Here is a 26,956-nt window from a genome sequence, read left to right on the forward strand (position 1 = left end):
CTCGACGAATGTCATCCAATCAATCCCCTCCGATACCCATCCTTGAAGCGATAGCTAGCATATGCAAGTGATCCCAACCAGGTTCAACACGGAAAAGGGAATGAGAAGGAATGTAACGGAAAGCGGTGACGCGAGAAAAAAAAAAAAAAAGAAAAAAAAAAAGGAAAAAGAAAATAAGAAAATAAAATAAGAAAAATAAAAATAAAATTTAGCTTGTTAACCCGGCCGCATAATCGGCCGCATGACATGGCAGCAAGTGCGGCGCCCGGGCCTCCCCGATCCTCTCCTCCCCCTTCCGCTCCTAGTATGGTGCAGCTGGGAAGCTCAAAGCACATGACTAAACCGACCTGCACCGGAACGCTTTCCCCGTCTGCAGCCTCTCCCCTCGCTTGGTCAAATATATCACTCACCCCTGCCGAATCTCACGTCAAAGTCCTTCAGCACGCTCATGATACTAGCAGCCTCAACTTCGATCGGCGGCCGCCTGCTTCCGGGGGGGTATCCCCGCGTATTTCCCCCGCTTGGCCGAGGAACCGGTAGGGCCTTGAGTTTAGGCAGCCAGGACCCAATGTCGTCGGCCGCCTCATCAAAGTGTCGGTGGCTGGCCAAGGTCTTATAGGCTTCGGCGCAAGGGATGCTGAGGACGGAGCCGGGAGTTGCCGAGCCGCCTCCGGTGGCGGCGCTCATCCTCTCTGTAACGCCGGCAGCAACAACGGTAGGGATGGGAGCCGAAGAGGGAGTAGAAAACCCAGTTGCATCTGGACCCTTGGCTGTTTTGCAACACCCGCCTGGGCCGCCGTTTCCGCAACACCCGCCCACGCTGCCTCCAGTATTGTTGTTCTTCTCAAAGTTTGCGGCTAGCGAACGGCAGAATAAGCCCGACTTAGGATCCGCGAGACACTGTTCGCAGGTGCCAGGGCCGTTGGGGCCGCAGCCGCTTGGTCTTGCGGGAGGTCTGGAGTTGGTAGTGGCAGGGGAACGCTGTAAGTCACGTAAGCCCGGAAGTTTTATGGCGCCCGTCGCCGTGACTTCTACTGCCATGGGAACGACATCATTCTCGGACGGCGGCGGGGTGTGTGTCTGTATCTTCTCAGACATCTGCGGACCGGCTGGCACTGTGGACGCCATCATGGCGTCGGCGCAGACGCAGTAAGTCCCGTCCTTGCAGAAACCGCACGAGTCCCTGGGTTCTATGGAAATTAGGGGTTGAAGCTGTGATGGTGGTGGCGGCGGGAAGACGGATGCCATTGGTTCTTTGTTGGCATGGGATGCAAACATGGTGGTGAAATCTGTCTCCATATCAACACCGGCATGTGAGCGCTGCCGTTTCTCCTCCTGGCTCGGCGATGACGGTGAGCTTGGCGGTCTCGGCCGTTTCAAGTCGGCGACAGCGGCCATAGACGCTTCGAGAGTCTTCTCTAGGCATTCGCATCTCGTACCGAGGGAGCACTTTCCACAGCCCATAGAAAGATCCGCATTCTGGAGGACCTCGTCCGCGCATGCACATGAACCGTTCGTGCGGCATCCGCCGCAGGTTAGATCCACCACCTCGGAGGGTTCTTCCGGGGGAGAGACTATCTGAGAGATGGAGAATGGCTGAGTCATGGATCGAGGTCCAGCGATTGGGATGGACTGCGGCATCCCGTTCCTCGGCGGTGCGGGTTGTAATGGCCGCATAATTTGTGGCATTGGGACCGGACTTGACTGCAGGTGTTTTGGCGTTGGCATCACACTCTCACTCCTGGTCTGTGCCGGAGGCTGGGGGCTTTCCCAATTGCCCACTATGCTATCGCGTCCTTGGCGCTCCTTCTCGAGCATCGCTTCCAGCCACTGGCATCTTGACTGCAGTGTCTGCGTCTCGATTTCTAGATGGCTAATCCGTTCCTGCAGCTCACGGACCGTCCGCTCGTGAGTCTCCTTTTCTTCCTCCAGCTGTTCCTCCAGTTCTCCGACACGAGCTGCCCTGCGTTCCCGAAACGCTCTTTGCGCGGCGCGGTTTTGTGCCTTGCGCTTGGTTGGCGGGGTGTCGGTGGCAGGCTTGCGGCCGGGCTTCGGTCTGGGAGGTATGACCCATTCCTTGCTGGTCATGCTCAACGTCTTAGGCTGTGACAGGGAAGCCGGCGAGGCAGCAGACGGCGATGCCATGTTATCCATCGCTCCCGAGGCCTTGATGGTGGGCGGCTGGTTCGCGGTGTTGGGTCGGATTGTGACCGGAGGGGCGGTCGAGCATGAGGATGTTGGGGTGGAGACATTTGACGGAGAGGGGGCCGAGGTGGGGGTAGTCGCAGAATGGGGTGAATCCAGATTGATGGCCGTTGTGATGGACAGTGTCCTCAACGGTGCTGCATCGGCACTGCCGGAGCTGGGGCCGCCGCCCTGAATCGCAGTATTGACTGCCATCGTGCCGATGGCCGGGGATGATGGGGTGCACGGATCGGCTACGATTCGCCGAGGCGTGTAGGCCGTTTTCCTCCTTAAATGTCGCAATGACGTTCTAGAGCCCTTAGGTGGGTTTCTGAGCGCCAAAAAGGTAGCGGACAGGCTCGAGAACGTGAATTGTCTGATGAAGGGTACTTTCAAAAGAATCCGAATGTCGCCGGTAAGACGGTGAGACCCCGGGAGGATTGAGACCTTTCGTGAACTTCAATGTCGCAACAACCAGCCAGGTAGGAACCCCGCAATTCAGGCGGCTCAAGATATGTGAGAGACTCGGTTGTACAGATATTCAGAGGGCAAGTTGAAGGGTTAAACCATTCCCTGGCGCACTTCTGGTGTCTCCGAGTTGGATTGCAGAATGCACGAGATGACGAGGGAACGACGTTGAATGAGGTCGAAAACTAGTAATTCTCTGCTTCTTTGCTGCAAAATTCGGCAGGACTTGTGTTCCTCCCATTCCGACCCGAGGACCGGCGGCAGGGAAATTCCGGGAGCGAGGCGGTTAGTCCCCTGAAGTTTGTGACTCGGCAGAGATGCGATCGAGATGGATCAGTCCACTGACTGATTGATAAGATTACTTGGCGGCGCTACACTAATATGGGCTTAGCGCGCTCGGACTGGACCACTCATGCATCGAGTGCGCCAGGATCTCCGTGCCGAAGCCGAAAAGCCCGGAGGAACTGGGCGCGGCTACGCTGTGGGCTTGCTGACGGGGAGATTAGCGATTATCAGTCGATCTTATGATTGTCCTGTCCTAGTTTGTGAAAGCGGCCCGGTGAGGGGATTGCGCGCAAGCGATGTCGGAGAACCAAAACGAGGGGATCCAGGTACGATCAACGGTTAAGGTTATCGAAACATCCTTCGGAGAAGGGGGATACGGGCCGTTTACCAGCGTATCTGCTTGTTTCGAGTTTGGTGTCGAATTAATATTGCAACGACGATTTCTTGTCCACGCTAGATTGCAATGTAGAAAGGTGAGTGACGCCGGGCTTCGATAAGCAGATCTTCGATTCTCGACGGCGTTTTCCCCATCCGTGCCGGTTCCAGCACAGACCATTCCCGCAAGCCAAGAACCCATCGTTTAGAGATGCCCGTCGACTTTTTCGGACACGGAATCCGGCAGGGATGCCACCGCCATCCGAAGCCACATGCACCCGCCCACCGACCCAAAGCCAAACGGGAAACGGTACATGCCGCAGCTGAACGACAACCTCTGTTTGCCGTTAATTCCATGACCCAACTGCTACGGGAATAACCCGACCCGCATCCCACCTACACCGCAGCAACCACCGTCACAATGGCGCACCTCTCCCTCCCCTCGCCGTCTTCCCGTCCCGCATCTTCCTACTCCTACTCAGGCTTCAACCTCCCTTCCTCTTCCTCTTCTTCCGCAGACGCCGACGACGACAACGACGAACCCCTCCCCTTCCCCGAGGCCCTCTCCCGCAGGGACTTCCTCGCTCCGGATTTTGACGCCGCATCCTACCTTTCGGCGCTCCACACCGGCGGGCCGGCATCCCGACACCAGACCCTCGAGGACCTGCGTAGCGAATTACGCGACCGGAGTTCTGCCATCAGTGCCGAGTTGCTCGAGCTGGTCAATGCCAACTACACGGCGTTTCTCAGTCTTGGGGATGAGCTCAAGGGCGGGGAGGATCGAGTCGAGGATGTGCGGGTCGCGCTGCTGGGGTTTCGAAGGGCCGTTGAGGAGGTGCAGAGTAGAGTGCGCGAGCGGAGGGTTGAGGTGGGTGCACTGAATGATGAGTTGCAGGACGTGAAAGGGGCTGTGGAACTAGGGAGGAAGATGCTCGAGCTTGATGAGAGGGTCACGGGCTTGGAGGCGAGGCTTGCGGTTGGGAGTATTGGGCTAGGGCAGGGGAAGAAGATCCAGGATGATGAGGATGGGGATGAGTGGGGAGACGAGTTTGAACAGAGCGATGATGATGAAGAGGAGGAGGAGGAGGAAGGGAGTGTGGAATTCATCAGCAGCAGCCCGTCGAAGCTGACCGCGCTGGCGAGGGATTATGGCCTAGCGGAGAAGATTGCAGCGTCCATTGGTCGCGAAATGCCGTTTGTGAAGAAAATGGAGGAAAGGATGTCGAGGTGTCGGAACACGATACTGCTGGACTTAAGCACGGCGCTGAGAGAAGCTCGCAAGGCAGGCGCGAAAGGACAAGGCCGTGTCCTCAAGTTCCTGGGGATATACAGAATGCTGGACGCGGAAGCTGACGCGGTAAAAGTCTTAAAGGAGACATAACCGGTGACGTGAACACTGTCGAGGCATGTTCGAGCACCGCCAATATCATTGCAAGAAAAATCAAGATACCCAAGCCGTTGGCACGTTTTACTCTCATAACATTATAGTACACGACAGACATCTATGATACAAAGGGCTACATGACAGATTGTAGGTCCTCGGGCTTGAGGTTCTCATCTTTCGGGGCGAACGTGCCATCCAGACTGAACCCAGGGCCATTAGTCGAGCTCAAAACAACCTCATCGAGGGCCTTAGGGTGGTTGTCATCGACGTTGATGTCCTGCTTCAACAGGGACATGACAGCTTTGACATTATCAGACAGCATCTTCGGAGTGAAACCCAGCTGGCCAACCGCCAATCTCACCACGCCGCTCCGTTCCCTGTACTCATCGGCACCAATAAGGTCTTGCATGGTAGCCTTAAGGTCGGTCGCAATCGTCTTGGTCTTCGCACTGGGCATCAAGCCCTTAGGACCTAATATCTTGCCGAGATTTGCCTTTCTCAGAGCGTCCTGGCTGTCTACATGGCAAATCAACTTGTTGAAAGGGATGTTGCCGGCACGGACGCTCTCAAACAGGCTTTCCTCTCCCACCGCCACGGCACCGAGCTGCTGTGCCTCGACCGCGAGCGGGCTACCTTCGGGGCAGATGACACCGATACGTGTGTCGGTCTTGACTGGGAAGGGCAGACGGATCCGATTTCGTACCACGGGCCCACCCTTTGACGTTCTGAGCTTGACGGCGAGCTCGTATTTGACAACGGCGGGCGGACGTCCAACCTCGAAGGCCCGGATATAGCTGGATTGAGAGTTAGCAGGACGAGACCAGCAGCGGGGAAGCAGTGGGACTCACCGCATAGCATCGCAAAGAGAAAATTGCTCCATCGGGCTCAGATCGTAGCAGCGGAATGTCTTGTACGTCTTCTTCTTCTTTGTCGGGCGCTTGCGCATGCCTCCTCCTCCGGACGCATATCGTGCCCAGGAAGCCATGGCTGATGGTGCAAGGAATCTCGGTATCGCCGAAGTTAATGCTGGTCTGACTGGAGCCAATAGGCTGGGCCTTGCCAGCGAGGCAAGGCATTGGTTTGTGGAAGCCATCGCGCCGTCACCGCTGTCAAACACGGGGCGGTGCGATGTCGCGAACTTGGGTCTTGGACGTTCAATTGCACCTTTCAAAAAAAAAAGTTGGGTCCAATCAGCAGGGCTGTTCTGGAGCCTCAGATCTTAGGCGACAACGGCAATGACAAGGATAGTAACAGGGTCTCTGTCGGGGCACTCACCGCCCGGCAAAACTACCCCGCCACACAGAGCATCATTGGAATGCCCCTCCTGCCCCTCCAAAAACTTGTGACATTACAGAAAGATTGACTCAGAGCAAAAAGAGTTTGGCAGACTCAGTGTTATAAACCTACCCATTTGTAATTTCTGCTTGCGTTCTGAGGCCAATTTCTTCCTCTCAATCACGATATGAAGCTAGACGAGCTCAAGCCCCTGGAGGCGCTGCTCACAGCGGATTTCCGCCAGATCGAGCCCCGCCTTCAGGCGTTGGACAAGCATCTCATTCTCCGAACATATCTCGATGGCTACACGCTTGGGGACATTGACATCAAGATTTGGCAGGCACTCCGCGGTAACCGTGCCGCCGTGTCATTCATCAAGCGGGGAAGCTTGGTCAATCTTGCCCGTTGGTTCAATTTCATCGAGGAGAACCACCCTGAGATCCAGGCAGAGATCAAGGCCAAGGACGCAGCTGCGAAGGCAAAGGTGGCTGCTGCAAGTAAGGCTGGCGCAAGCTATGCGCTCGCCTTGCAAAATGCCGACAAGGGTGTCGTGACAAGATTCTTGCCTGAGCCCTCGTAAGCTTGTCCAACTCCGGTTATCTACACCAGACAGCATTTAGCTGACACAGGCCAGGGGATACCTCCACATCGGGCATGCCAAAGCTGCTCTTCTGAGCGATTACTTCGCTCATCAAGCCTACAACGGAACGCTACGTCTGCGCCTTGATGACACCAACCCTTCCAAGGAGAAGCAGGAGTACCAGGATGCCATTATTGAGGACCTCGCCTTGATGGGCATCAATCCTGATGCGGTCTCGTACACATCAGATTACTTCGACTACCTCTACGAGATGTGCGTTCGCCTAATCAAGGAGGGCCACGCCTACGCCGACGACACAGACCAGGAGACGATGCGTGACCAGCGCTTCAAGGGCATCGCGTCGAAGCGCAGAGACCGGACTGTCGAGGAGAACCTGCGCATCTTCGAGGAGATGAAGAACGGCACTGAGGAGGGCCTCCGGAACTGCATCCGCGCCAAGATCTCGGTCGATAACCCCAACAAGGCCATGAGGGACCCTGTCATCTACCGGTGCAACGTCGAGACACCGCATCACCGGACCGGTACCAAGTGGAAGATGTACCCGATGTACGACTTTGCATGCCCGGTTGTTGACAGCCATGAAGGGGTGACGCATGCCCTGAGATCTACTGAGTATACAGACAGAAACCCACAGTATCAGTGGTTCTTGGATACCCTGAAGCTTCGGCAGGTTTACATGTGGGACTTTGCGCGGATAAACTTCATCCGGACATTCCTCTCCAAGCGCAAGCTTGCGAAGCTGGTTGATACTGGTAAAGTCTGGGGCTGGGACGACCCGCGCATGCCGACCATTCGTGGCGTCCGCAGGAGGGGTATGACAATCCCTGCCCTGCGCGATTTCATCCTCAAGCAGGGACCTAGCCGGAATGTCGTCACCATGGACTGGACGAACTTCTGGGCTAGCAACAAGAAGGAGATCGACCCGATTGCACCGCGGCACACGGCGATCCTGCAGAAGGACGTGGTCAAGGTCACTGTCACCGGCGCCGAAGCGCCCGCGGAGCCCTACACGACCGACAGGCCGAAGCACCCGAAGAACAAAGACATCGGAACTAAGAAGGTCACGTTCGCCTTGGAGCTGCTGTTGGATCAGGCGGATGCCAAGAGCTTCAAGGATGGGGAGGAGATCACCCTCATGGCATGGGGCAACGCCTTTGTCCGGCACATTGCGAGCGGTGATCCGATCCCCAGCCTCACATGCGAGCTGAACCTGCAGGGTGATGTCAAGACCACGGAGAAGAAGATCACGTGGCTTGCCGCCAAGGGCCAGTCGCTTGTCCCGGCCGAACTTTGGGACTTTGACTACCTCATTACCAAGGATATCCTGCAGGAGGAGGATAATATGGAGGATTTTCTCAATCCCGTGACGGAGACGATGGAGGATGCCTGGTGTGACGAGGCTGCCGCGGTATTAAAGAAGGATGATATCATCCAGCTTGAGAGACGCGGCTACTACCGCGTTGACAAAGGTCTGGATGACTGGCGGAATGGCGAGGAAGGGGAGAAGGGCAAGAGGTTGATCCTCTTCTGCATCCCCACGGGCAAGACTGGACCCAAGTAGAGTGTTGTGATGCAAATTTAAGAGTGTCCTATAAAGATTGTGAAACGCGTCTACAACCCCTTGTTCTCTTGGTAACAGTGTTTGTGACGAGGTAACAATGGTAGGAGAACTGCTGGGTTGCCATTGATGCTATCATGTGATAATGTCCTCAACGTTTTCGACGTTCATGCCAAACTGGTACTTAGACTGGCAGCCGAAATGGTGACAGATCCGCGACCGATCTTCCAGATAAATTTCACAAGGCGCCCAAGTAACGGAGTGATGCCAGTCCCTTACTGGTAGAGGAAGGCAACCCAGCCGTCGTGTCCACCAGAGTATTCCCCATGCCTTTACCTGTGCAACGTCCTCTTTTAAGCACTATTTAGTCTAGACCAGAGAGATTGCACTGTAAGTACGGCAGACCCGAGCCTAAACCTCTGCCCGAAGTAGGTAACATGGACGAAGCGTCAATTCCGCCGCATGTCCGTCAGCTTACTTATCTAGATCGTTAAAGAAAGCAATAGTAGGGCCCTTTCGGACGCAAAGCTGCTACCCCAGCATCTCCGAGTCAACTTTCCGTCCGTTGCAGCAAAAAGATCCGAATTCCGCACACTGCTGATGTAGGAAGCGCGGTCCGGGCCGGAGGTTCCATCTTACCTTGTTGCTTCCGATACCCGGAGGATGTTAGTGTGCGAGCTCAGATATCGTAGAGGCACGAAGCAAGTCTTGAGAGCAAAGTAGCTGACACTGCAGGAGCACCTGACCGCGAACAGGTTTGAGGTTGCCGACTCCGGGTGAGAACGGAGCAGAGGTTTAAAACCGAGCACCGGCCGGCGAAGGAAACTGCCCCAACACCGGACCTCAGTGTCCCGTCTTGGCACGGACCCGACTCCGTCACCCGTGAACATCGCACTGACGTCATGATTTAATGCACAAGACAACTCGTAAAACTGCGAGGCGTCTTGGGTTTTATGTTTGAGAAGTTGTATAGTCATACTGCTATCCTTTTCGGTGTATCACTTCCTATTCCGGAAAGAAGAACACCATAACACTCTCAACGGCGGGCGCTGGGCACTCGAGATCAGAAGCACGTTCAAGCGGGTTCGAATCGCGCACTTCACAACATGGCCAACTATGGCGGCGAGGCTGCCAACTACTACAATGGGCAACCTGCTCCTCCGCCTAACGCGTACCAGACGCAACCACCGCTACAAACAGGAGCCTACCACGCCGACGGTCCCCACTACCGCCCTCCGCCCTACCCCCCGCAACCAGACCAAAAACTCGCTCCGCCTCCAACCTTCGACGAGCTGTTTATCGTGCAACAACCGAAATGGAACGATGTGTGGGCTGGCTTGCTCTTTTTGGCTACCTGTGCCGGTTTCGCGGTGGTATCAGGGATATCTATTCAGGGCTATGGTATGATGCCGCTGGAATAAGGGACCTGAAATGCTCAACCACACTAACATCAGCACAATAGCCGCAACGCGCCGAGAAAACTCGGGCGGCCTCAACGGGCAACTCAACACCTTCGGCCTGACAACCCACACAATCTACCTCTTCCTCTGGGTCCTCATCACGGCCATCGTGCTGAGCTACGCTTACATGTGGCTCGCACGGCGGTTCACCAAGCAGTTCGTCTGGATCACGGGCGTGCTCAACATCGTGCTGGGCCTCGCCACCGCCCTCTACATGCTCAGCCGGCGCTACGTTTCGGGCGGGATCGTCTTCCTGGTCTTTGTCGTCTTCATGGCGCTCTGCTTCTTCAGCTGGCGGCGCCGTATCCCGTTCAGCGTGCTCATGCTGCAGACCGCCATGGACGTCGCCAAGCGCCACGGCCACGTCTACGTCGTCAGCGCCGCCGGCGGGCTCCTGGCCGCCGCCTTCGCCGCCTGGTACGCGGTCACACTGGCGAGCGTGTACGTCAAGTACGAGCCGAGCCCGAACAACCCGGCCTGCCGGCAGGGCGTGGGTAGCTGCAGCACGGCCAAGGTGGTCGGCCTGCTCGTGTTCATCACGTTCGCGGCGTACTGGATTTCCGAGTGGCTCAAGAACACGATCCACACGACCATTTCCGGGGTGTACGGGTCGTGGTACTTTAATTCGAGGAATTTCCCCAGGAAGGTGACGCGCGGCGCGCTGAGGCGGTCTCTTACCTACAGCTTTGGGAGTATTAGTCTGGGGAGCCTGGTGGTGGCCATTATTAACTTTTTGAGGCAGCTGGCCTCGGTTGCCCAACAGCAGGCTGCGGCCGAGGGTGACATTTTGAGCACCGTCCTGTGGTGCGTTGTTGGGTGTTTGATTGGGATCCTCGACTGGGCGATTCAGTTCCTGAACCGATACGCCTTTTCGCACATTGCTCTGTACGGCAAGGCGTACATCCCAGCAGCAAAGGACACGTGGAAGTGAGTTGCCCATCGGAGCCCTCTGAGGTTCACTTAGATATCTTGCATGCTAATCCCCCTTGAAGAATGATCAAGGACCGCGGCATCGACGCCCTCATCAACGAGTGCCTGATCGGCCCCGTCCTCGGCATGGGCGCCACTTTCGTCGGTTACGCCTGCGCGTTGCTCGCATACGTCTACATGGTCTTCACGAGACCCGCCTACAATACCAACGGGGAGTTTACGCCTGTCGTCGTGGCGTTTGCTTTTCTCATCGGCCTGCAGATCTGCAACATCTTTACCACGCCCCTCAGCAGCGGAATCGATACCATCTTTGTTGCGTCAGCATGGGATCCTGAGGTTATGATTCGCGACCATCCCGATTTGTATTATCGCATGGTGCAGGTTTATCCGCATGTGCAACAGGCTATTCATGCATGAAGTGGTAACAAAATACTGGAGCGTGAAAGGGCGAGGGGGTGAGGAGGCAGCGAGGATTACGGACTATATGAACACAGATGCTAGCATGCTTTGGCCGGGGCGACGACTGGAAGAGAACATAATTAGCGCTACGGTAAAAATATTCAAATAACCCCAGTAGTTGGCTACCTAAGTGATAATGCTTATTACAATGGCGCTCTATACCTATGATACCTATGGGATACAATTGCCGACGAAGGGATCTTTGGGAAGGGGACCCTAAAATCGAGGAGGAGCGGAGACTGCAGACTGTTAGGGTACCTAACCTCTTAATTAGTTACATGGATTCTAGCCAGCTGACATTAATCCGACTGGTGTAGGTGTGCAAGGACTCGTCGCATTCAAGCACAATTACTAGCCCGCTACAGTCCACTCCTGAGGCCCTTGGTTCTGCCTCTGCAATCTATCACCCGGCCTGCAGGTTATTCTTTGATACATCAACATTGGAACCTCTCGTCATCCGGGCGCGAGGGGAATTGATGTAAAACGAGACTGCCTATCTGGGTATCGCCGTTAATGAGGAATGGTAGTATTGAGCAATTGCCTGATCAAAGTAACAGAAAGAGCTCGCTCGTAATTATTGTTCCGGGCATCATTTCCCTGCTGTTGAGCCCTGATGGGCTGACTGTAACGCGCCACCCAGTTACTGAATATATCGGTTCATTCGTCCCTCGAGAGCAATCTGGCGGCCAACCCATGCCATGCTTTTGCGAATTACCAGTAGCTGTCCCTACCCGTTGCCATCATCTCTCTGACCGAGATGACATTTCCCCCTTTGGCCACCCAAAGCCTGGTTGCGAGCGGGCATCCTACCACGCAGCCTCAATCAACGATGCTCTTCACCAATTCCTCCTCGATGGCAACTGCGCGGAGGAGGGTGGGTAATGTTTATTGCCGGCTGGTTGACCGGCCCGTTCATCGACCTCGGGCTAAGGTGGCCTGAACCGTATTTTTGGGGCTGTTCTCTCTCGCCATATATAGCCGAGTCCCATAAACCGGTCGAGATATCTGTTGCCCTCTAGATAGCAACAGATCGGTCCAACCATCCGCCCAGCCTAAGTCCCACAAGCAGAGCCAACTCGGTTCCCCCGTCCTCCCGCGTATCTTTCCATTCCATGTCCGCGAGGATCTTCTCTATATAGTCGCCAGCTGCAGAAAGGTGGAGAATATGAGCAATGGCGCAGTGGATGGCGAGAAACCGCGGTGAGGGAGGGTCGATATTCCAATTCTCGGCAAGGAAGAGCGTACGCTGGATAGGGAAGCCTGGCGTAACGCGTGCGGAGAGGAAGCTCCGAATTAGGTAGGTATGCTCTTGGCCGACGACCGGTTCGAAAAAGATCTTGAATCTGCCAAATTGGTAGTGGAGAGTATGGTCCAACGTGATAGCGTTCCGTGGCCGATCGATATCGTTACCTTCGATCAGGTGGACGACTCCATTATCGAACATATTAAGGATATTGAGCGCAGCCTTTTCGAAGCGCTCTAGATCAGCGTTAGCTAAAGACGTTTCGACAGCAACAGGGTAACCAACCAGCTCTGAGCCCTTCTCCGTAGATGTAAGAGCATGGGGGAGGATATGGGCAACCTCCAATCTTGAGAATATGTGATTCGCCTCGAATGGATTTCCGTCGTGGTCGGTTACCTGATCGCCACTTATCCTTTCTCCCTCTTCTAGCTCTCTTACATCGAACCGGCGACTGATTACACAGCGATGGCGGTCGCGAACAAGGCAGTCATGCCGAAGGGCCGTTACCCTTTCCGGTGTGCCGACGAAGCCCCGGACGCCGTCCCCTTGTACCCCTTGGAATGCCGAGATGGGGCCCGGGGATAACTGCGGTGTTTTATTGAAAGAAGCTAGCACTAAAGGACGTCAGTAAAGGCGGAAGAGAAGGAAGGGATTTCGTCTTACGGGGTAAAAAGAAGTGGTCGATGAGATGGTTCGCAAATTCGGTTAGAGACGACCCTAATCGCTCGTCGGTATCAAAATCGATATCACTTTTACTGTAAATTTGAAGATGCATTGCTTGGAAAAAGGCTCGGAGGAAGGTATCTTTGGCTTCTTCCGAACGGGTATACTCGTAAGTGAGGCGGATAAGTAGAGGGTGATTGTACGGGCCCGAGTGGAGCCTGGGTTTCTTCAAAGTAGTTAACGATGCGGTAGAATTTATTGTTTGCGCACATGCGCTCGGCCGCTCCCAATAGCGGCTGGGTTGAAAAGGAGATGTTTCCTTCAAGGGACGATTGGCGTCGATGGTGAGGAGAGACCGCCATCCTGGTGTTGTTGGCTGATGGTTGTTGGCTGTTGTGGGATGTTGCGAGAATGGCGGAGGCCAGTGTAACCGGGCGCGGGCATGTATCAACAGTACAGTACAGTACAGTACCATAGCTTACTGTACGTAGCTGTGGGCCGCAGAAGCGCCTTGGTGGTCGGTGTGGATCTTCAGTCGGCAAGGAATCAGCACAAGAATCCGCGATCCCATTGTGCAAACGTAAAGTAAACTGTAATTTTGGTGCACAAATCAGCCGCATTGAACGCTGCTGGATCGGTAATACTGATCTCGGTGGATCGGCGGTTGGCTCCTGTGGTCCTGTGGAACCTTGGTGATAGCGCCTGTACGGACTTAAGTCTGGTGAGAACTTATCCCTTGCTGCCCAGGCCAAATGTCCGCACTCCTGAACCGGCTATTGCAGTCGACTGGACCCGCCGGACGTTAAATATCTGAGTATTTGATTGCTACTTTAGGCGAACTCTATTAGAATGTGATGTCTTCATATCTATGAACTTAAGAAACTATCGAAACCTTCAGCGATCCGAGATGTAGGAGCTTTTTGGGGGGGAGACGACTTGCCTGGTTTGGGCAGATTTAGGACCTAATTAGGAGTTGTTTCTGCTGGAACATACCACGCCTTCGCAGGAGCTGTTTCTTGCTCTGGCAAACTTGGTTGGATTATCTACGCTCCAGAAACAACTCCAAAAGTGGCGCGTCTACATTCAGGAGCGGCTCCTACATCCCGGTATCGAACGAGTTGCACCATGGATCACTGTTGGATAGTCCGCGTGGCGGGCCGCTATCCATTTTCAGCTTTCACGCGGGCAGACAACAGGTAACAGACCGTCGCCGAACAGCGTATCGTGCGTCTATTAATTAGCTGATGCGAAAGAGGGGAAACAGACGGAATTATGTGGTGTGTGCCAAATAATTCCATGCAGATCCAAATCCCCTCTTAATCCCGTTACCACGACCGTCGCTTCACGCCATTGCCATCTACCGCGATCATCCCCATTCCCAGCTTACCCGTTGTCATACCTCTGGCTGCATGAACGTTTAGGCACAAGGAACCTTTGGACCATAGTTGTCTGAGGTGCCGGAGCAGCTTTCTTTGTCCGCCTAGGCGCAATAGAGCCGCCATTAGGAATCACCATCTTTGGGACGTGTTGCGCAACTCCCATCGCCATTATTCTGGCCCTGCCCAGAGTCGGAGGTATGGTCATTTGATACCTTTTGGGTGATGATGGTGGATTTCTGGATAGAGCTCAAAGGAAAGTCCTCATCTACTAATTTGCGGGAACTGGAGTGACCGGTATGTGGACGCTTCGTGCCTTGCGGGGATGCCCCGGATTGTTGAGCTGGATAGTGGTAACCCGCCGCCGCCGCTGTAGATCCCGGCCATAAATGAAAGAATGTCGACCGGAGGCTCGAGTATAGGCTGCTCTGAGTGAAAATATGGACCCAGAAAGAGGAGAGAGCTGGTGCACAGGCAACCATGACGGTCCCAAATATTTCCATGTAGCTGCAGTCAGGTTAGTTCCCGCTGGCCGCTATTCACAAGATTATGAACGACGTACGCTGTGATTGCGACGTTCGTCCCGTTCCAGACAGGATCGTTTGCGTTGTACGATACAATGACCCGGTACGCAAGGCCAACTACGCTTGCGACGACGACGCTGCGGGTGCTATCAGCCAAGTCTGAAGGTCGCAAATATTGACCAAGGGCCGGCGTACAGCAATCCGATTAGGAATACAATCCCAAGCGCTCTCTTTTTCTGCTGGCTAAGACTCAACCCAGCGATGATGGGGAATGGCATGATAAAAAGGACGAGGTCGGCCACCACGGAACGGACGCCTACGGCAATGGTTGCAGGGGCGCTTGTCGCGCATCTGGCAAGGATCAAGTGATCCCAGGCCTCGCCGCTCCTCGGGATGCAGAAAATCAAAACAATCACCTCGTAGGAAGCATAGGAGAGGAGTGTTAGGACCAGCAGCGAGTAGCAGGTGATGCGTACCCATCTCAAGGTGCCGAAGACTCTCATAAAGACAGAACCAGGGCCGCTTTAACGGCAAAGTGAGTGCCAACAGCCAGCATTTGGTTTGCGAGTTGGAGCTGATGTCTCGGATTAATGCCGTGCTTTGATGATGAACATCCACAACTAAGGTAGTTACCGGTACTTACCTTCATAACTGGAAGGGTGAGTGCGGTTGCGGGGATGTCCCAAGAGCGCCTCCGCAAGCCGTGGGCCGTCACTGCCGAATGGTATTCAGGGTAAGCAGCCGATCAGAAAGCCAATAGAACAGAAGCAAGATCCATACTTGTATACAGGACGGCCCATTGGGCAATCCCCACGATCTCTCCAGCTACGCAAAAGTCTAGTTTTCCGTGTTAGTTTCCCAATCGGGCCAACCGGGAGGCGGACATTTCCAGACAGTCATCGGCAAAGAGCTTGCGAAACTTCGTAAGCTCCGTATAAGGCCACAGGATCACGCAGATTCCGCTCACGGAGATGAACGCAATACCAGTCGCCAGGACAGTGGTTTGAAGTGATTCGGGGTTGTCGAAGTTGGGAGGATTGCCATTGGGATTGGGGATAAGGGGAATACTCGACGAGTCGATACCGGGCGGGAGTTGGTCCATTTCGAGTGGTGGTTTAGTTTGCAGCCTGCTGTTGATAGTATTATGGCATTGTGTTGACAAGGGCGTAACTATTAGATAACAGGCAGCGCTCGGGAATTCATATAGACGAATTTGAGCCAAGTAAAGACGAGCTTGACTTCTCCACGGAGCACGACGGGACTTTCACGTAAGACTAGACAACCCTCGCCTGGTTCGCATGTGGCTTCCACACCTAGGGGAACCTAATGCATTGCATTCTAGGCCGCCAACAGGGCAGTGCGGCACAGTATATGTGTAATCTAACGCGATAACTGGGCTAGCAAAAGGCCCTGCTAACATTGGAGCTTATAGAGCGATACAGGGTCGTAGGAGGGAGGGGAGTGGGGATTGGGGCGGAGAGAGCCGTGAGGTAATAAGGCGTGCCTCTGTATCTATGTATCCGGTGTTAGAATATGGACTGGCTGAAATGCAGCCCTACGGCGGGACAACCGCGGGACAGGAGTTCGTCCGTACCTAGCCGGGGAAAGGGTGGTCTCTGACACTCATGACACCACACTAACTACCTGGTCTGCAGCTAGACCTTTGTACTCTGTGCTGACAATAGAGAAATCCATGTGCCAGTGATGATGCCGAACCAAGTGTCATAATCCCCACTATTGTCAGCACAGAGGTCATAGGTCTAAGCGGTCAAGGTGGTGACGCTAATGTCAGTGACTTCCCTCATCCTGTTAGGTACGTACTGTACCTTCTGCACTGTCTTCAGGTTGCTTACTATGGCTCTGTGGTAGGAGTATGCGATGCTGAGAAGGCCACGTCTTGTGGAGTACGGGGAAGCTTGGGAATCACAAGTGGGAATTCTGTTCCTTCTTTTGGCTATGATTTCCGCTAGACTCATAAATTCATACAGTTTGACTGCATCCAGAACAGGTTTCATGACTTTAGCCCCTCGTTTACATTGGTTAAGGAGGGCATTAAAATAGGCAACGCCTCATAGGTGCATCGCGGTCCGCCAAACAGAACTGACCAACACGTAAGGGTATGGTTGCAGAATCAAGGAATGGCTTGTACGGGCTGACTCTGAGTCTTGAGTCCTTAGCCGCAGCTCTCGGTGTGGTCGACCGTACGGTCGAGCGCCGAGTACCGCGAAAAAGAGAGGCACCAGGCATTCTTTTTTAAGCAATATCACGTCCCGATGTCCCGAGATGGAACGGTGGTGTTGTCCATATCTTGTTGGAAATCTGTGTTCAAAGCTCTTCCTCGTCCATACTACCAGACTACCACTGCCATGCTTCTGCTTCTCTCCGACACGACAGGTCTTGGGGTAATCCTCCTTGCCGGCTTTGCCGTTGCCCTCTTTGTAGCGGTTTCATTCCTCCCCAGGGTTCATACGAACATCTCGCCGTGTTTCTGGTCCACGCTTTCGGCGCCGGTTGTACTAGCTAAGAGGCGCGCACGAGCTTGGATGTTCTTGATCAGAGGCCCCAAGGTCATCAAAGATGCCTTCGCCAAGGTTAGTGATCGTTTATTCTATCTAGCTGTGACCGTGATATCTCCTACCAAGAAAATACTCATTTCTCATTACAGGCTAACGGATCGCCGTTCTTCGTCGACGTCCCTGGAAATCGTTATCTGATTGTCTCGTCCTGGAAGCACATCAAGGAAATCGACGCCGCACCGGATTCCGTTTTGTCCCTGCAGGGGGCGGCGAAGGAAATGCTCCAGCCCAAGTACACCATGTCGAACTTCGACTGGCTCGAGAAGAGAGGGGCCAATGGCACGCCCTTGATTAGAACACTCCGTACCCTTCTCACCAACCACCTTCCCGACATCCTGCCAGAGATTCGGCGTTCCATGTCAGGACTTATTGACCGGCTTTATGACTCACATCCAGTCGCAAATGGAATTAAAGTGCCACCTCTCTATCCGATGGTAGTCCAAGGAGTTGCAAGTTCGAATGCCCAAGCGTTTTTTGGTCATGATCTAGCTAAGAACGAGCAGTTCATGAAAGCAGCTCTCAACTTTATCGAGCATACTTTGCTCATCGCCGAGATCTTACGCTTGCTCCCGGAGATTCTTTCCGGGTGAGTTCAATGGCAGCGAAAAATCTGGACGGCCTCTTGATGGTTCGTACTTCATGAAGCTAACCTGTAGTGCCAACAGGTAGTCTGATCGGCAAGTTCCTCTCAGCCAAGCTCAACTCAAGCCACATAATCTTCAACACTCTGCAGCCAATTGCTGCCGAATGTCTGGACGAGCGAGACATGGCAAAGTTGGGGCACAAGGTTCCAGAGCATGTAAGCCTTCATCTGTCCGCCTTCCGCCCCTGGGTATGCAATGCTCTGATACCAGTGTAGAAAGACTGCATTCAACTGGTCAGGAAAACTCGCCGAGATCGAAGCCATGGTCTGCAGAACGTATTGTTCAGGAGCTCATCGCCCTGTGGTTCGGGTCGGTCCATATCACATCGACGGCAAGTATCTCGTATAGCAATCACCGTTCAAGCAGCTCCTAACCTCGAGAGCTCTTTAGACGGTTTGCTTTGCCATTCACGATCTCTGCCTCCATCCGGAGTACGTTGAGCCGCTCAGAAAGGAGATTGAGTTAACGGGGTGGGAAGCTTTCGACAAGTCTGGCGGCAAATGCTTTCCTCTTCTCGACGCTTCATGAAGGAGTCGGCTAGATTAACCCCGGCGGAATCAGTCAGCACCCGCCGCAAGGCTTTGCAACCTTTCCAACTGTCAGGGGGGTTCAAAGTCAACGCAGTGGAGTGGGTATGCACAGCTGCTCAAGGGCTTACGCAAGATGCAGCTTACTGCGCCAAACCGGATGAGTTTCATGGTTTCCGATTTGCTCAGCCTAGTGTGGTCGAAAATATGGCTGGCGCCGCGTCGTCGACCTCGTTCCAGGCTCCGGAACGGCGGAAGTCGTCAGGGTTCACTGACATAGCGGACTGGCAGCTCTGGGGAACAGGGAAATGCGCACGGTAAGCTGCCTTACTCAGCCTATCGGCTGGATCTAGTCGTATCGAGCAACGAACTGACACAGAAATGGCACAGTCCTGGGCGGTACTACGCATCGGCGATCATGAAGACCATGATAGGCCAGTTCATCACAAAATACAACATGCAGCTGACACATCCAAACGCGCGCCGACACTTTGCTTGGCGGACTTTTATCATTCATTTTCCTAGCACAACCGTGATGCTCCGCCCCCGGGAATCGTGTACTAGACGAAGCTACAAGAGCGAATGCGAGGATAGAGCGGATTCGAACCGTAGTGGGCACAAGGTCTTCAATGTCGGATATCAAGAAGAAGAATAACCCTTTCGTCCGTTACGGTCTCGGTCTCGCTTGCGCTTACAATCCGTAAGCAATGCAGGGTATGGCGTTGTAAAGAGCCTTTTTTTTTTTTTTTTTTTTTCGGTTGGGGGGAGGGGGAATGGTAGGGAGTGAATTTGCTTTGGGAGCGAGGGGTGCGTCTGGCTAGAGGTGGTGGTTTGTCGATGGTTTGACGGTGAATTTCATCTGTCTCGCCTTACAGGGCCGTTGGCTCAACGCCTTCCTTGACGTCCAGTTCACTGGAGACTGAGAGGCTGGTTGTGGCGAGCACCGCAGGGCGAGCGAAGAGGATAACCAGAATGGCCCTGGTAGGTATATTGAACATGTGTTGGAATGGAGGCTTGGAGGGAGTTGAATGAGAGACTGGTGGAGACTCAGGCACTGGGTTGATAACCGCTCATGGATGCTCCCGTAAAGCGAGCACTATCTATTGCTATTTGCGGTGTTCCAATTTGTCCTCTTCCTTGCAACAAAGATGGCCGGGACACGCAATGGCAGAAAATAAAACACATCCTTGTGAAAGAGGGGACACCCGTAGTCTAGTCTTTGAACGCCAATAGTACTATGGCACAGGGATTGAGCCAGTACGCCCAGCTCATCAGAGCAAGCGCTCCCGTTTTAAGCATGAGTACGAACGAATCTTCGGTTTCCGACTCAGCGTACCCAAGCAGGAAAGGGCAAGACCTTTCTAAGGAATGTCTGTTCCCTCATTTCCCTGAATTTACTCAACCGGCTTAGGCTGGCCAAGGATAACGTCAATGACCTTATGGTCGTCGTAAGCCGCAACGGTGCGCTCGCACAAGACGGCAACGCGCTCTTTGGTCTGCAGGCCATCGGGAACAATGAGCCAGATGACATTGGTCATGAATGACCGCCGGTATTCGATCATGACCTCGGGATCGTTGTGGCGGTCGAACTTGGGCCCGCCGAGCCGGTGCAACGTGTCGAGGTAGTGGTCCAGGATCTCCATCTCGTGGGCGCGGCGATCATCGACGCTCAGCATGGCCGTCATGTGGTAGACGATGTCATGGAAGCACGATCCGAAATGGAAGGCCGACCAGTCCAGGAACCCGATGCGCCCATCGGCCGTGAAGTAGACGTTGCCGATGTGTGTGTCGCCGTGCAGCAGTGTGCGGAACCGGGGATTACGCTCCGCATAATAGCGGTCTAGCGCCTCGTTACATCGGTTCCCGTCCATCAGGTAGTCGGGCAGCTGGGGTCGACCAGGTAGCCGCACGATCTCGTTCCAGGACGCACACATGAATTTCATAGCGGGGTCGTAGTTGTTCCATATCCCTGTTGCCGTGTTAGATGTTGATCAAGAACCTGCCACGGGAAAGGGGCTTTGTTACAGGGATGGTCCTCCTGACTTTGGCCCCAGTACTGCGCATGCAAACTAGCTAGCTGCTCGACACCCATCATGACCTTCTCCAACGGATACGAGGCCACCTCGGGAGCAAAGGTGCAGCCCAACTTGGTCAGATCGTCCATGATAACGATGCCCTGGGTGTTACCCGTGCCGCTCCACCAGCCCCTGGGGAAGATCATGTTCTTCAAGCCGGGCGCGATTTTCGAGAAAAACTCAGCCTCGCGCTGCGCCAGGCTGACGGTCCACGGTTGCGCCTTGATCATCTCTGGATTGAAAACGCCTTTGACGCAGACATGCGAGGGCCTATCAGCGTTGCTTTCATGCTCGTACGTGATAGTATAAAACAACTTGCTGCCAGTGCCCCAAATAGCTCGTGTATTTTCGATTGATTTGATTTTGTGGCCCAGCTTAGCCCCTAGCCACTCAGGCGTCAGATCTGAAACGACAGCTGGAAGCTGCTCGCCTGCTACTGTCCCAGACATTATTTCTCGTGTTTGGTGCTTTTAGCAGATGATATCCGAAGGAGCCGGAACGAAGAAGATGGCAATATCCCAATAATCGCGAACCCGGAGGAGAAAGCGGGGCTCTTCGTAGCCGCATCAAGTATGAGCAAAAGTGCCGAATTAAAATAGATTGATAGAGCTGTCACCCCGGCAGCGGGGCGGACTTTGAGACCACATTTCGGTAAGTGGTCAGCACACGAACCCTGTATTGTGCCTTTGATACTTCGACTTGCAATTGTGTGCGTATGCTACGGCCAAGGGTCATGGATGTAAAACGCCCTAAGAATAGCTCAAGAAGAGAAAAGATGTCCCGCCTCTCTCTTGGGGTTCAGAGACACCCTTGCCGTAAGCAATCGCCCCAAGTTCGATTGACACGAAAACTATGGTGGGTATCAATGTAACAGGCTGAGGGGTGAGGTTGCACTACGCGGACCAGCCGCCACACAGAAGAGCGGTGAAGTCGTTATTCCGAAAAGATAACGTAATCCACAAGCGAGCGCCACATACAATCGAGCGCCCTGTTTTCTACGCGATGCGTTCCTCTTACACCTAACATCAATTTTCTCATCAACCTAATATGCCTCCCATTTCAAAGGAAACTAGGGTAATCTTAGCCGTTAAGGCTATTCAGAAGAACCCAAAACTTAAGATTGGAACTACAGCAAGGATCTACGACGTTGCCTCCCGAACTATTCATCGTCGACTAGCTAGCAAGCCTGCACGACACGACTATACGGCTAATTCGAAGAATCTTACTGAATCTGAAGAGCAGGCTATTGTTGAATATATCGTTGAGCTAGTTGTACGTGCATTTCTACCTAGACTGCGTAGTGTAGAAGATATAGCTGTCAAAAGGATCATGTGCCAAAGGATCAGGATCACAGGATCTAGTGTGGGAGCCAAATCCATGTACTCTATTGAGCTAAGGAAGACTGGCAGCTAACTGCGCCACTGTACGGACGTCATCCTGTACGCGTATCTCGTCTATAAAAGGGGTAAACTCTCCAGCAAAGATAGACGGGACAGATGATGGACACAGAGACAATCAACACAATCAAGATAACACACATAAAATCCTCAACTGTCATTTCCCAAGATTCAGAGGTGCCGTGTTTCCGACAATTAAGAGTCTCATTCGCTCAACCTCCGATTAGCAAGCTAATAAAGGAAGCACAATCAAAAGCATCCCTGAATCCGATTCAAGATGACAGCCGTCAACAACGATAAGACTATTTTCCTGACCAGCTCTGACGACTGGGAATCCTGGAACCTGCAGTTCCAAGCCCAGGCCGTTGCCGGGAATACGTGGGCCCAGATTCAAGGCCTGACCCCATTTCTCAACGAGCCTACGGCTCCGAACCTAGTACGTCACAAGCATAAGAGCCCTACCCAATCAGCTATTACAGCTAGAGGCCGTACCTAATCTGTGGTTGAGGACGACTAGACGGCAATCCCGGCTACGGGTTCAACCACGTCAGCAATTGCAACCACGTCAGCAATTGAAATCGGCGATCTCACAGCAGACGGCTTCCGTACCTTCCAGCTCGAATAGTCTATTTACCAAGCCGAGCTCAAGAAATACAAGCAACAAACCGACAAGATCGAGCGGCTAAAGTATTAGATTCTAAAGATAGTCAGCCTGTTGAAGTGTAGTTATGCACAAGGTAAGGCACACAGTGGATGATGGAAAAGAAGGAAGGTGAAGAAAATACTTCAAAGTGCTTAATTATTAATTCTATCTAAGTGAGGGAAAGTCGTAGTTATTATAGATTTGATCTTGTCGGCCGTTTCAGCCTTCGGAATAATTGGAAAGGGGGCTTATTGTGGATTACCTGCTTACTGTGGAGCTAATTTTGAAGATCTCCTTGAATACGAGATTTCTTCGCTCCACAGGTGAGATTATAGTGCGTTTAGAGATGCTGGACCCTGTTCCGGGTGCCAGTGCCCTATTCTGGGTGCCAACGCCCTATTCCGAGTGCCAGAGCCTTGTTGTGGGCGTTGTAGCCTTGTTCTGGGCGTTGTGGCCTTATTCCGGGTGCCGGAGTTCTGTTCCAGATGCCGAAGCTCTGTTCCAGACGTTGCGGCCCTGTTCTAGTTACCGTACCCTTGACCTAGGTGTTGTATTATCTCCAATATTTAGTTAGGGTATTGGCGTGGTCAATCAGTTCCGCAGCTTCCTTCTACTACTGTTGGTACAAGATGTCGGAGAGCTCGTTATCCTTGGCGGTTGAACTGGTTTCCTTGAGGATATCGAGTATAGAACGTGGTTTGAAGCCCAGTACTATCTCGTTTAAGGATCTGTCTATTGGGGCAGTTATTGAGTTGTTCAAATTATACTATAAGGCCAGTAGTAGTAACGGCTATAATAGATTTAGCTCGTTAGCTATACTTATCCGAATTGCGATTTCGACCGTTTAGTTCGTTCTTTCTGACTATCTGTCGGTCTATAGGTGATATGCAGTTGAGAACAATAGACGGGTCCCAAGTAGTCAGAACAGTTTCTTCTATAGTACTATAGTGAATTTGGGGTCCCTATCGCTGATAATAGCAGCTGGGATACCCTAATCAACGAAAGTCTAGGCTCGGAGTAGTGTGATAGCCTACTCCTTTACTCTGTACTTCTTACTTCCTACTAATAACAGCTTCTTCTCACTAAATTTGCAAGTATTGGTACATAGAGTATTGAGTAGAAGAAATCCTTTAATGTTACTAGAAGGTATCTTTTAATGGAATTAGTAGGAGATCCGTAACGAAGTCTATCGTAATCGTGTAATATAGCTAAGGCATCGGTCGAATGGGTTGTAATTTGCCTGGAGGTAGCTGATTGTTCTTCTGATTCTCTCGGTAAGTAGTGTAATATATAACGAATTTCCTGATATTCCATTATTTCTAATAGAAGTATATGCTGTTAAGGTCAGCTATTATCTTTCCTATTCCAAAGTAGTGCTTGTTATCATATACTATAGTAAGGACATCCTTAATACAGGAAGTAGGTAAAATAAGACTTTACTCCCTACTGTAGTTGATATAGAAAAGCAGGTTATCTTTGATTGTATATAGGCCGAATAGAAGTTTCGGTCGTCGGCGCTTTCTTTAACCGTTCGGTATATTTATACCGTTTTTTACTGTTTCTGACGTTCTTTCCGTTGATATTACTAATTTTGCTACTATGTATTCATAGAGAGCTTTGTAAATACGACTGTATTTGCAGTCGGTCTTATATCCTTTAACGATAGCAGCTTTCAACTTGTTACTGAGGATTGGTTTTATACTAGACTAGTCGGCTGAATAGCAGTCCTAGTCGCTGTCGGTAAGGAAGTATGTCCAGATATCGTTGAGTTCGTCTGAGATGTCGGCTCGTATATGTACTTTATCCTGCTTGTAGGTCGGTAATTGCAAAAGGGCGTTAGAAACGACATTTAGATTGCCAGGGATATGAAAGATATTGAGCTTAAATTATGAAAGTTAATTAGCTGTGTTAGCGAGCTTTAGGTTGGCCTTAGTAAGGTCTATCGTTTGAAGTAACGTATACTTTACTATCCCTTTCGTTAAGGTATAGTCGGTCAGGATATTCGCTAGATGGCAGTTGGATTCGATTATCTTTCTGAATTTCCTAATGATCTAAACGACAGCAGCGACTTCTATTTCGGTTGATCCGTATTTCTTCTCGGTATTGGTAGTGGCTCGAGATAGGAATAGAATCGGCTGGATCTTCGAACTCGAAATGTCTTTGCCTGGAATTGAAGTGTTATCCTAGTCGACGCTAAGTTGGAAGGCGATAGCTCTAAATCTGTTACAGCATACGTCTACCTTGATAAACAGTAGCTTGTCTAGCTGGTAATGGTAGAGGAAGGATTGCTCGTATATATACTCCTGAATGATCCTAAAAGCCTCTAATTTTTCTTCTATAGGGTCAAACTTGACGGTGGAGGTATATGCCTTGTAGGCTCCCTTTATTTTTCCAATTAGTAGGTCCTGTTTAACTCTTACCACTATAAGGAGCTACGTCTTCCTCCTTTATAATAGCGCGATCTTCCTATCGAACTATATAACCGTCTTTCTTAGCTATAAGGCTATACCGATATAGTACTCGAAGTTATCTAAGTTCTATAGAAACTTCAGCTTCTTGAATACGGCGATACGGTCATTAGTTTTAGTAATGCCCTTACTGTTAACAACGTATCCAAGTAGTCGGACAGTGGGGTACGCTATAAAAGACTTTTCAGCTGAGATATAAAGCTTGGCTTTATTAAGTAATTCGTAGATAATAGCTAAGTGCTCGAAGTACTCCTTCTCAGTTTTGCTGAATACAATTATATTGTTGATATAAGCCTTAACGAAGTGCTTATATAGCTTAAACAGCTTGTCTATCCATTATTGCCTAAAGGTAGGCGAGTTCTTGAAGCCTATAAGTACAATGTTAGATCTTTCGAGCCCTCGGGGACTTATAATGACTATTCGGTTATAGTACTCGGTTGCAATAGGGAGCTAATAGAAGAAGTCGGTGGTATTGAATGCTGTAAAGAATTTGTTGCCTTGAATGGTGGCTATTATATTATCCTGGTCGGGAAGAGGGTAAATATCTAGAATCGCCTATATGTTTAAAGGGTGTAGGTCGACGACTATGTGGTTCTTTATTTTGCCTATAACCTCCTTCTTAACGATGAAGGCTAGGCAGGCAATAGCTGTAGGGCTATATATGAAGTCGAGTTTGCCTGCTATATACATTACGTCGAACTCAGTATTGAGAAATTCGCTATCCTTATGTCCTAATAGGTAAGCTTTGACAGGCCTTACCTTATTCTACTATCCTTCGATAAGCTCGATCCTTATCTTCTAGTCCTTCGGCATTAGTACGATCCTACGGTAGCGGTATAGGTCATACTTATCTAGAAGTGCCTTTACCTTTTCCACTAGCCGGGAGTCCTTATTACAGATGCTAATACCTACTATAGATTTTACAACAGGTATATCGTTAGGTTTCTCGATGCCGTAGAATAGTATATAATATTTGGACTTCTATAGTAGATGCGAATCTTTATTTAAGGATGGCTCTGTTGCATTATAAGCCTCGTCTCAGGGTACCTTTATCTTTATAAGTTCCTCGTTATCCACTCTGACACAGAGTTCAGCCTAATTGTAGAGCACTTCTTTTTATTCGATAGCAATCGGCTTATCGTCTCTATCATTAAGCTCTACGATATGTCCGAGGTTCTGCCCTTTCCTGATCTTTAGTAGCTTATCGGATTTGTTGTATACTACGAAGGCCTTTATTATTTTCCAATCGACTCTAGTATCCACGATGTCAGAGTGTTCGGATATAAAGTATATTATTAGTACGTTGGGGTTTATCAGGCTAGTATATCTGTTATTAGCCTTGAGTGGCCTAGGAAAGCCACTCTAGTATACCTGGTAGATATCTGACTATCCTAGTATAATCGTTACCATTTGTACTACTATAACTCGCCGAGTAACTCCTTATAGAGTTCTTTTAATGATTTTACCTTCGACCTTTATATTGAATGCTGATCGAAATAAGTAAATTCCGCTGACGAAGTCGATACGAATACCGTATTTAACCATAAAGTCAGTACCGATCAACATCTTAGGTCTAAGTCCTTCAATTATGTCTGTATAAACTTGGAAATGCCTATTGACAGGCACTCTATTAACCTTACTAGGGATATAGAAGTCGAATTCTATTTAGATATCGATTTAGATACGTGAACTGACTCCCTTGATAATACGGCTCGACTTTTATCTATCGAAGGTTCTTTACCTACTATGCAATCCATTCCCGGTCTACTAGGTTTACGGAACTCCCGGTATCGAAATAAATGTTAGTCGGCTCATCTCTAGGGTTGGAAGTGATGCCGATT

At 51.6% G+C, this 26,956-nt stretch overlaps 7 protein-coding genes across 7 annotated transcripts; 4 read left to right on the plus strand and 3 right to left on the minus strand.

The window, feature by feature from the left end:
* Positions 1-402: 402 nt before the first annotated feature.
* Positions 403-2,400, minus strand: MFIFM68171_04677 (Hap4 transcription factor, heteromerization domain protein; the record flags this gene model as incomplete). The annotated part of the gene is made up of 1 exon (XM_071060097.1): positions 403-2,400. One exon carries the CDS (start codon positions 2,398-2,400, stop codon positions 403-405), a length of 1,998 nt encoding a protein of 665 aa, XP_070916198.1.
* A 1,333-nt stretch (positions 2,401-3,733) lies between these two features.
* On the plus strand, positions 3,734-4,693 carry MFIFM68171_04678 (Conserved oligomeric Golgi complex subunit 2; the record flags this gene model as incomplete). The annotated part of the gene is made up of 1 exon (XM_071060098.1): positions 3,734-4,693. The coding sequence occupies one exon, from the start codon at positions 3,734-3,736 to the stop codon at positions 4,691-4,693; it is 960 nt and encodes a 319-aa protein (XP_070916199.1).
* Positions 4,694-4,829: 136 nt separating this feature from the next.
* Positions 4,830-5,789, minus strand: MRPL1 (mitochondrial 54S ribosomal protein uL1m; the record flags this gene model as incomplete). The annotated part of the gene is made up of 2 exons (XM_071060099.1): positions 4,830-5,490; positions 5,545-5,789. The coding sequence occupies 2 exons, from the start codon at positions 5,787-5,789 to the stop codon at positions 4,830-4,832; spliced, it is 906 nt and encodes a 301-aa protein (XP_070916200.1).
* A 369-nt stretch (positions 5,790-6,158) lies between these two features.
* Positions 6,159-8,133, plus strand: MFIFM68171_04680 (uncharacterized protein; the record flags this gene model as incomplete). Its single annotated transcript, XM_071060100.1, has 2 exons — positions 6,159-6,547; positions 6,606-8,133. 2 exons carry the CDS (start codon positions 6,159-6,161, stop codon positions 8,131-8,133), a joined length of 1,917 nt encoding a protein of 638 aa, XP_070916201.1.
* A 1,103-nt stretch (positions 8,134-9,236) lies between these two features.
* PNS1_1 (pH nine-sensitive protein 1) lies at positions 9,237-10,937 on the plus strand (the record flags this gene model as incomplete). Its single annotated transcript, XM_071060101.1, has 3 exons — positions 9,237-9,531; positions 9,593-10,517; positions 10,583-10,937. The coding sequence occupies 3 exons, from the start codon at positions 9,237-9,239 to the stop codon at positions 10,935-10,937; spliced, it is 1,575 nt and encodes a 524-aa protein (XP_070916202.1).
* Positions 10,938-17,151: 6,214 nt separating this feature from the next.
* Positions 17,152-19,187, plus strand: MFIFM68171_04682 (uncharacterized protein; the record flags this gene model as incomplete). The annotated part of the gene is made up of 7 exons (XM_071060102.1): positions 17,152-17,376; positions 17,451-17,947; positions 18,031-18,160; positions 18,221-18,336; positions 18,396-18,436; positions 18,567-18,849; positions 18,923-19,187. 7 exons carry the CDS (start codon positions 17,152-17,154, stop codon positions 19,185-19,187), a joined length of 1,557 nt encoding a protein of 518 aa, XP_070916203.1.
* Positions 19,188-19,926: 739 nt separating this feature from the next.
* On the minus strand, positions 19,927-21,056 carry MFIFM68171_04683 (uncharacterized protein; the record flags this gene model as incomplete). The annotated part of the gene is made up of 2 exons (XM_071060103.1): positions 19,927-20,501; positions 20,558-21,056. The coding sequence occupies 2 exons, from the start codon at positions 21,054-21,056 to the stop codon at positions 19,927-19,929; spliced, it is 1,074 nt and encodes a 357-aa protein (XP_070916204.1).
* Positions 21,057-26,956: the final 5,900 nt, after the last annotated feature.

This window comes from Madurella fahalii (assembly GCF_045866475.1).
Source record: "Madurella fahalii IFM 68171 DNA, scaffold_2, whole genome shotgun sequence".
In the NCBI taxonomy this organism is placed as follows: domain Eukaryota; kingdom Fungi; phylum Ascomycota; class Sordariomycetes; order Sordariales; genus Madurella; species Madurella fahalii.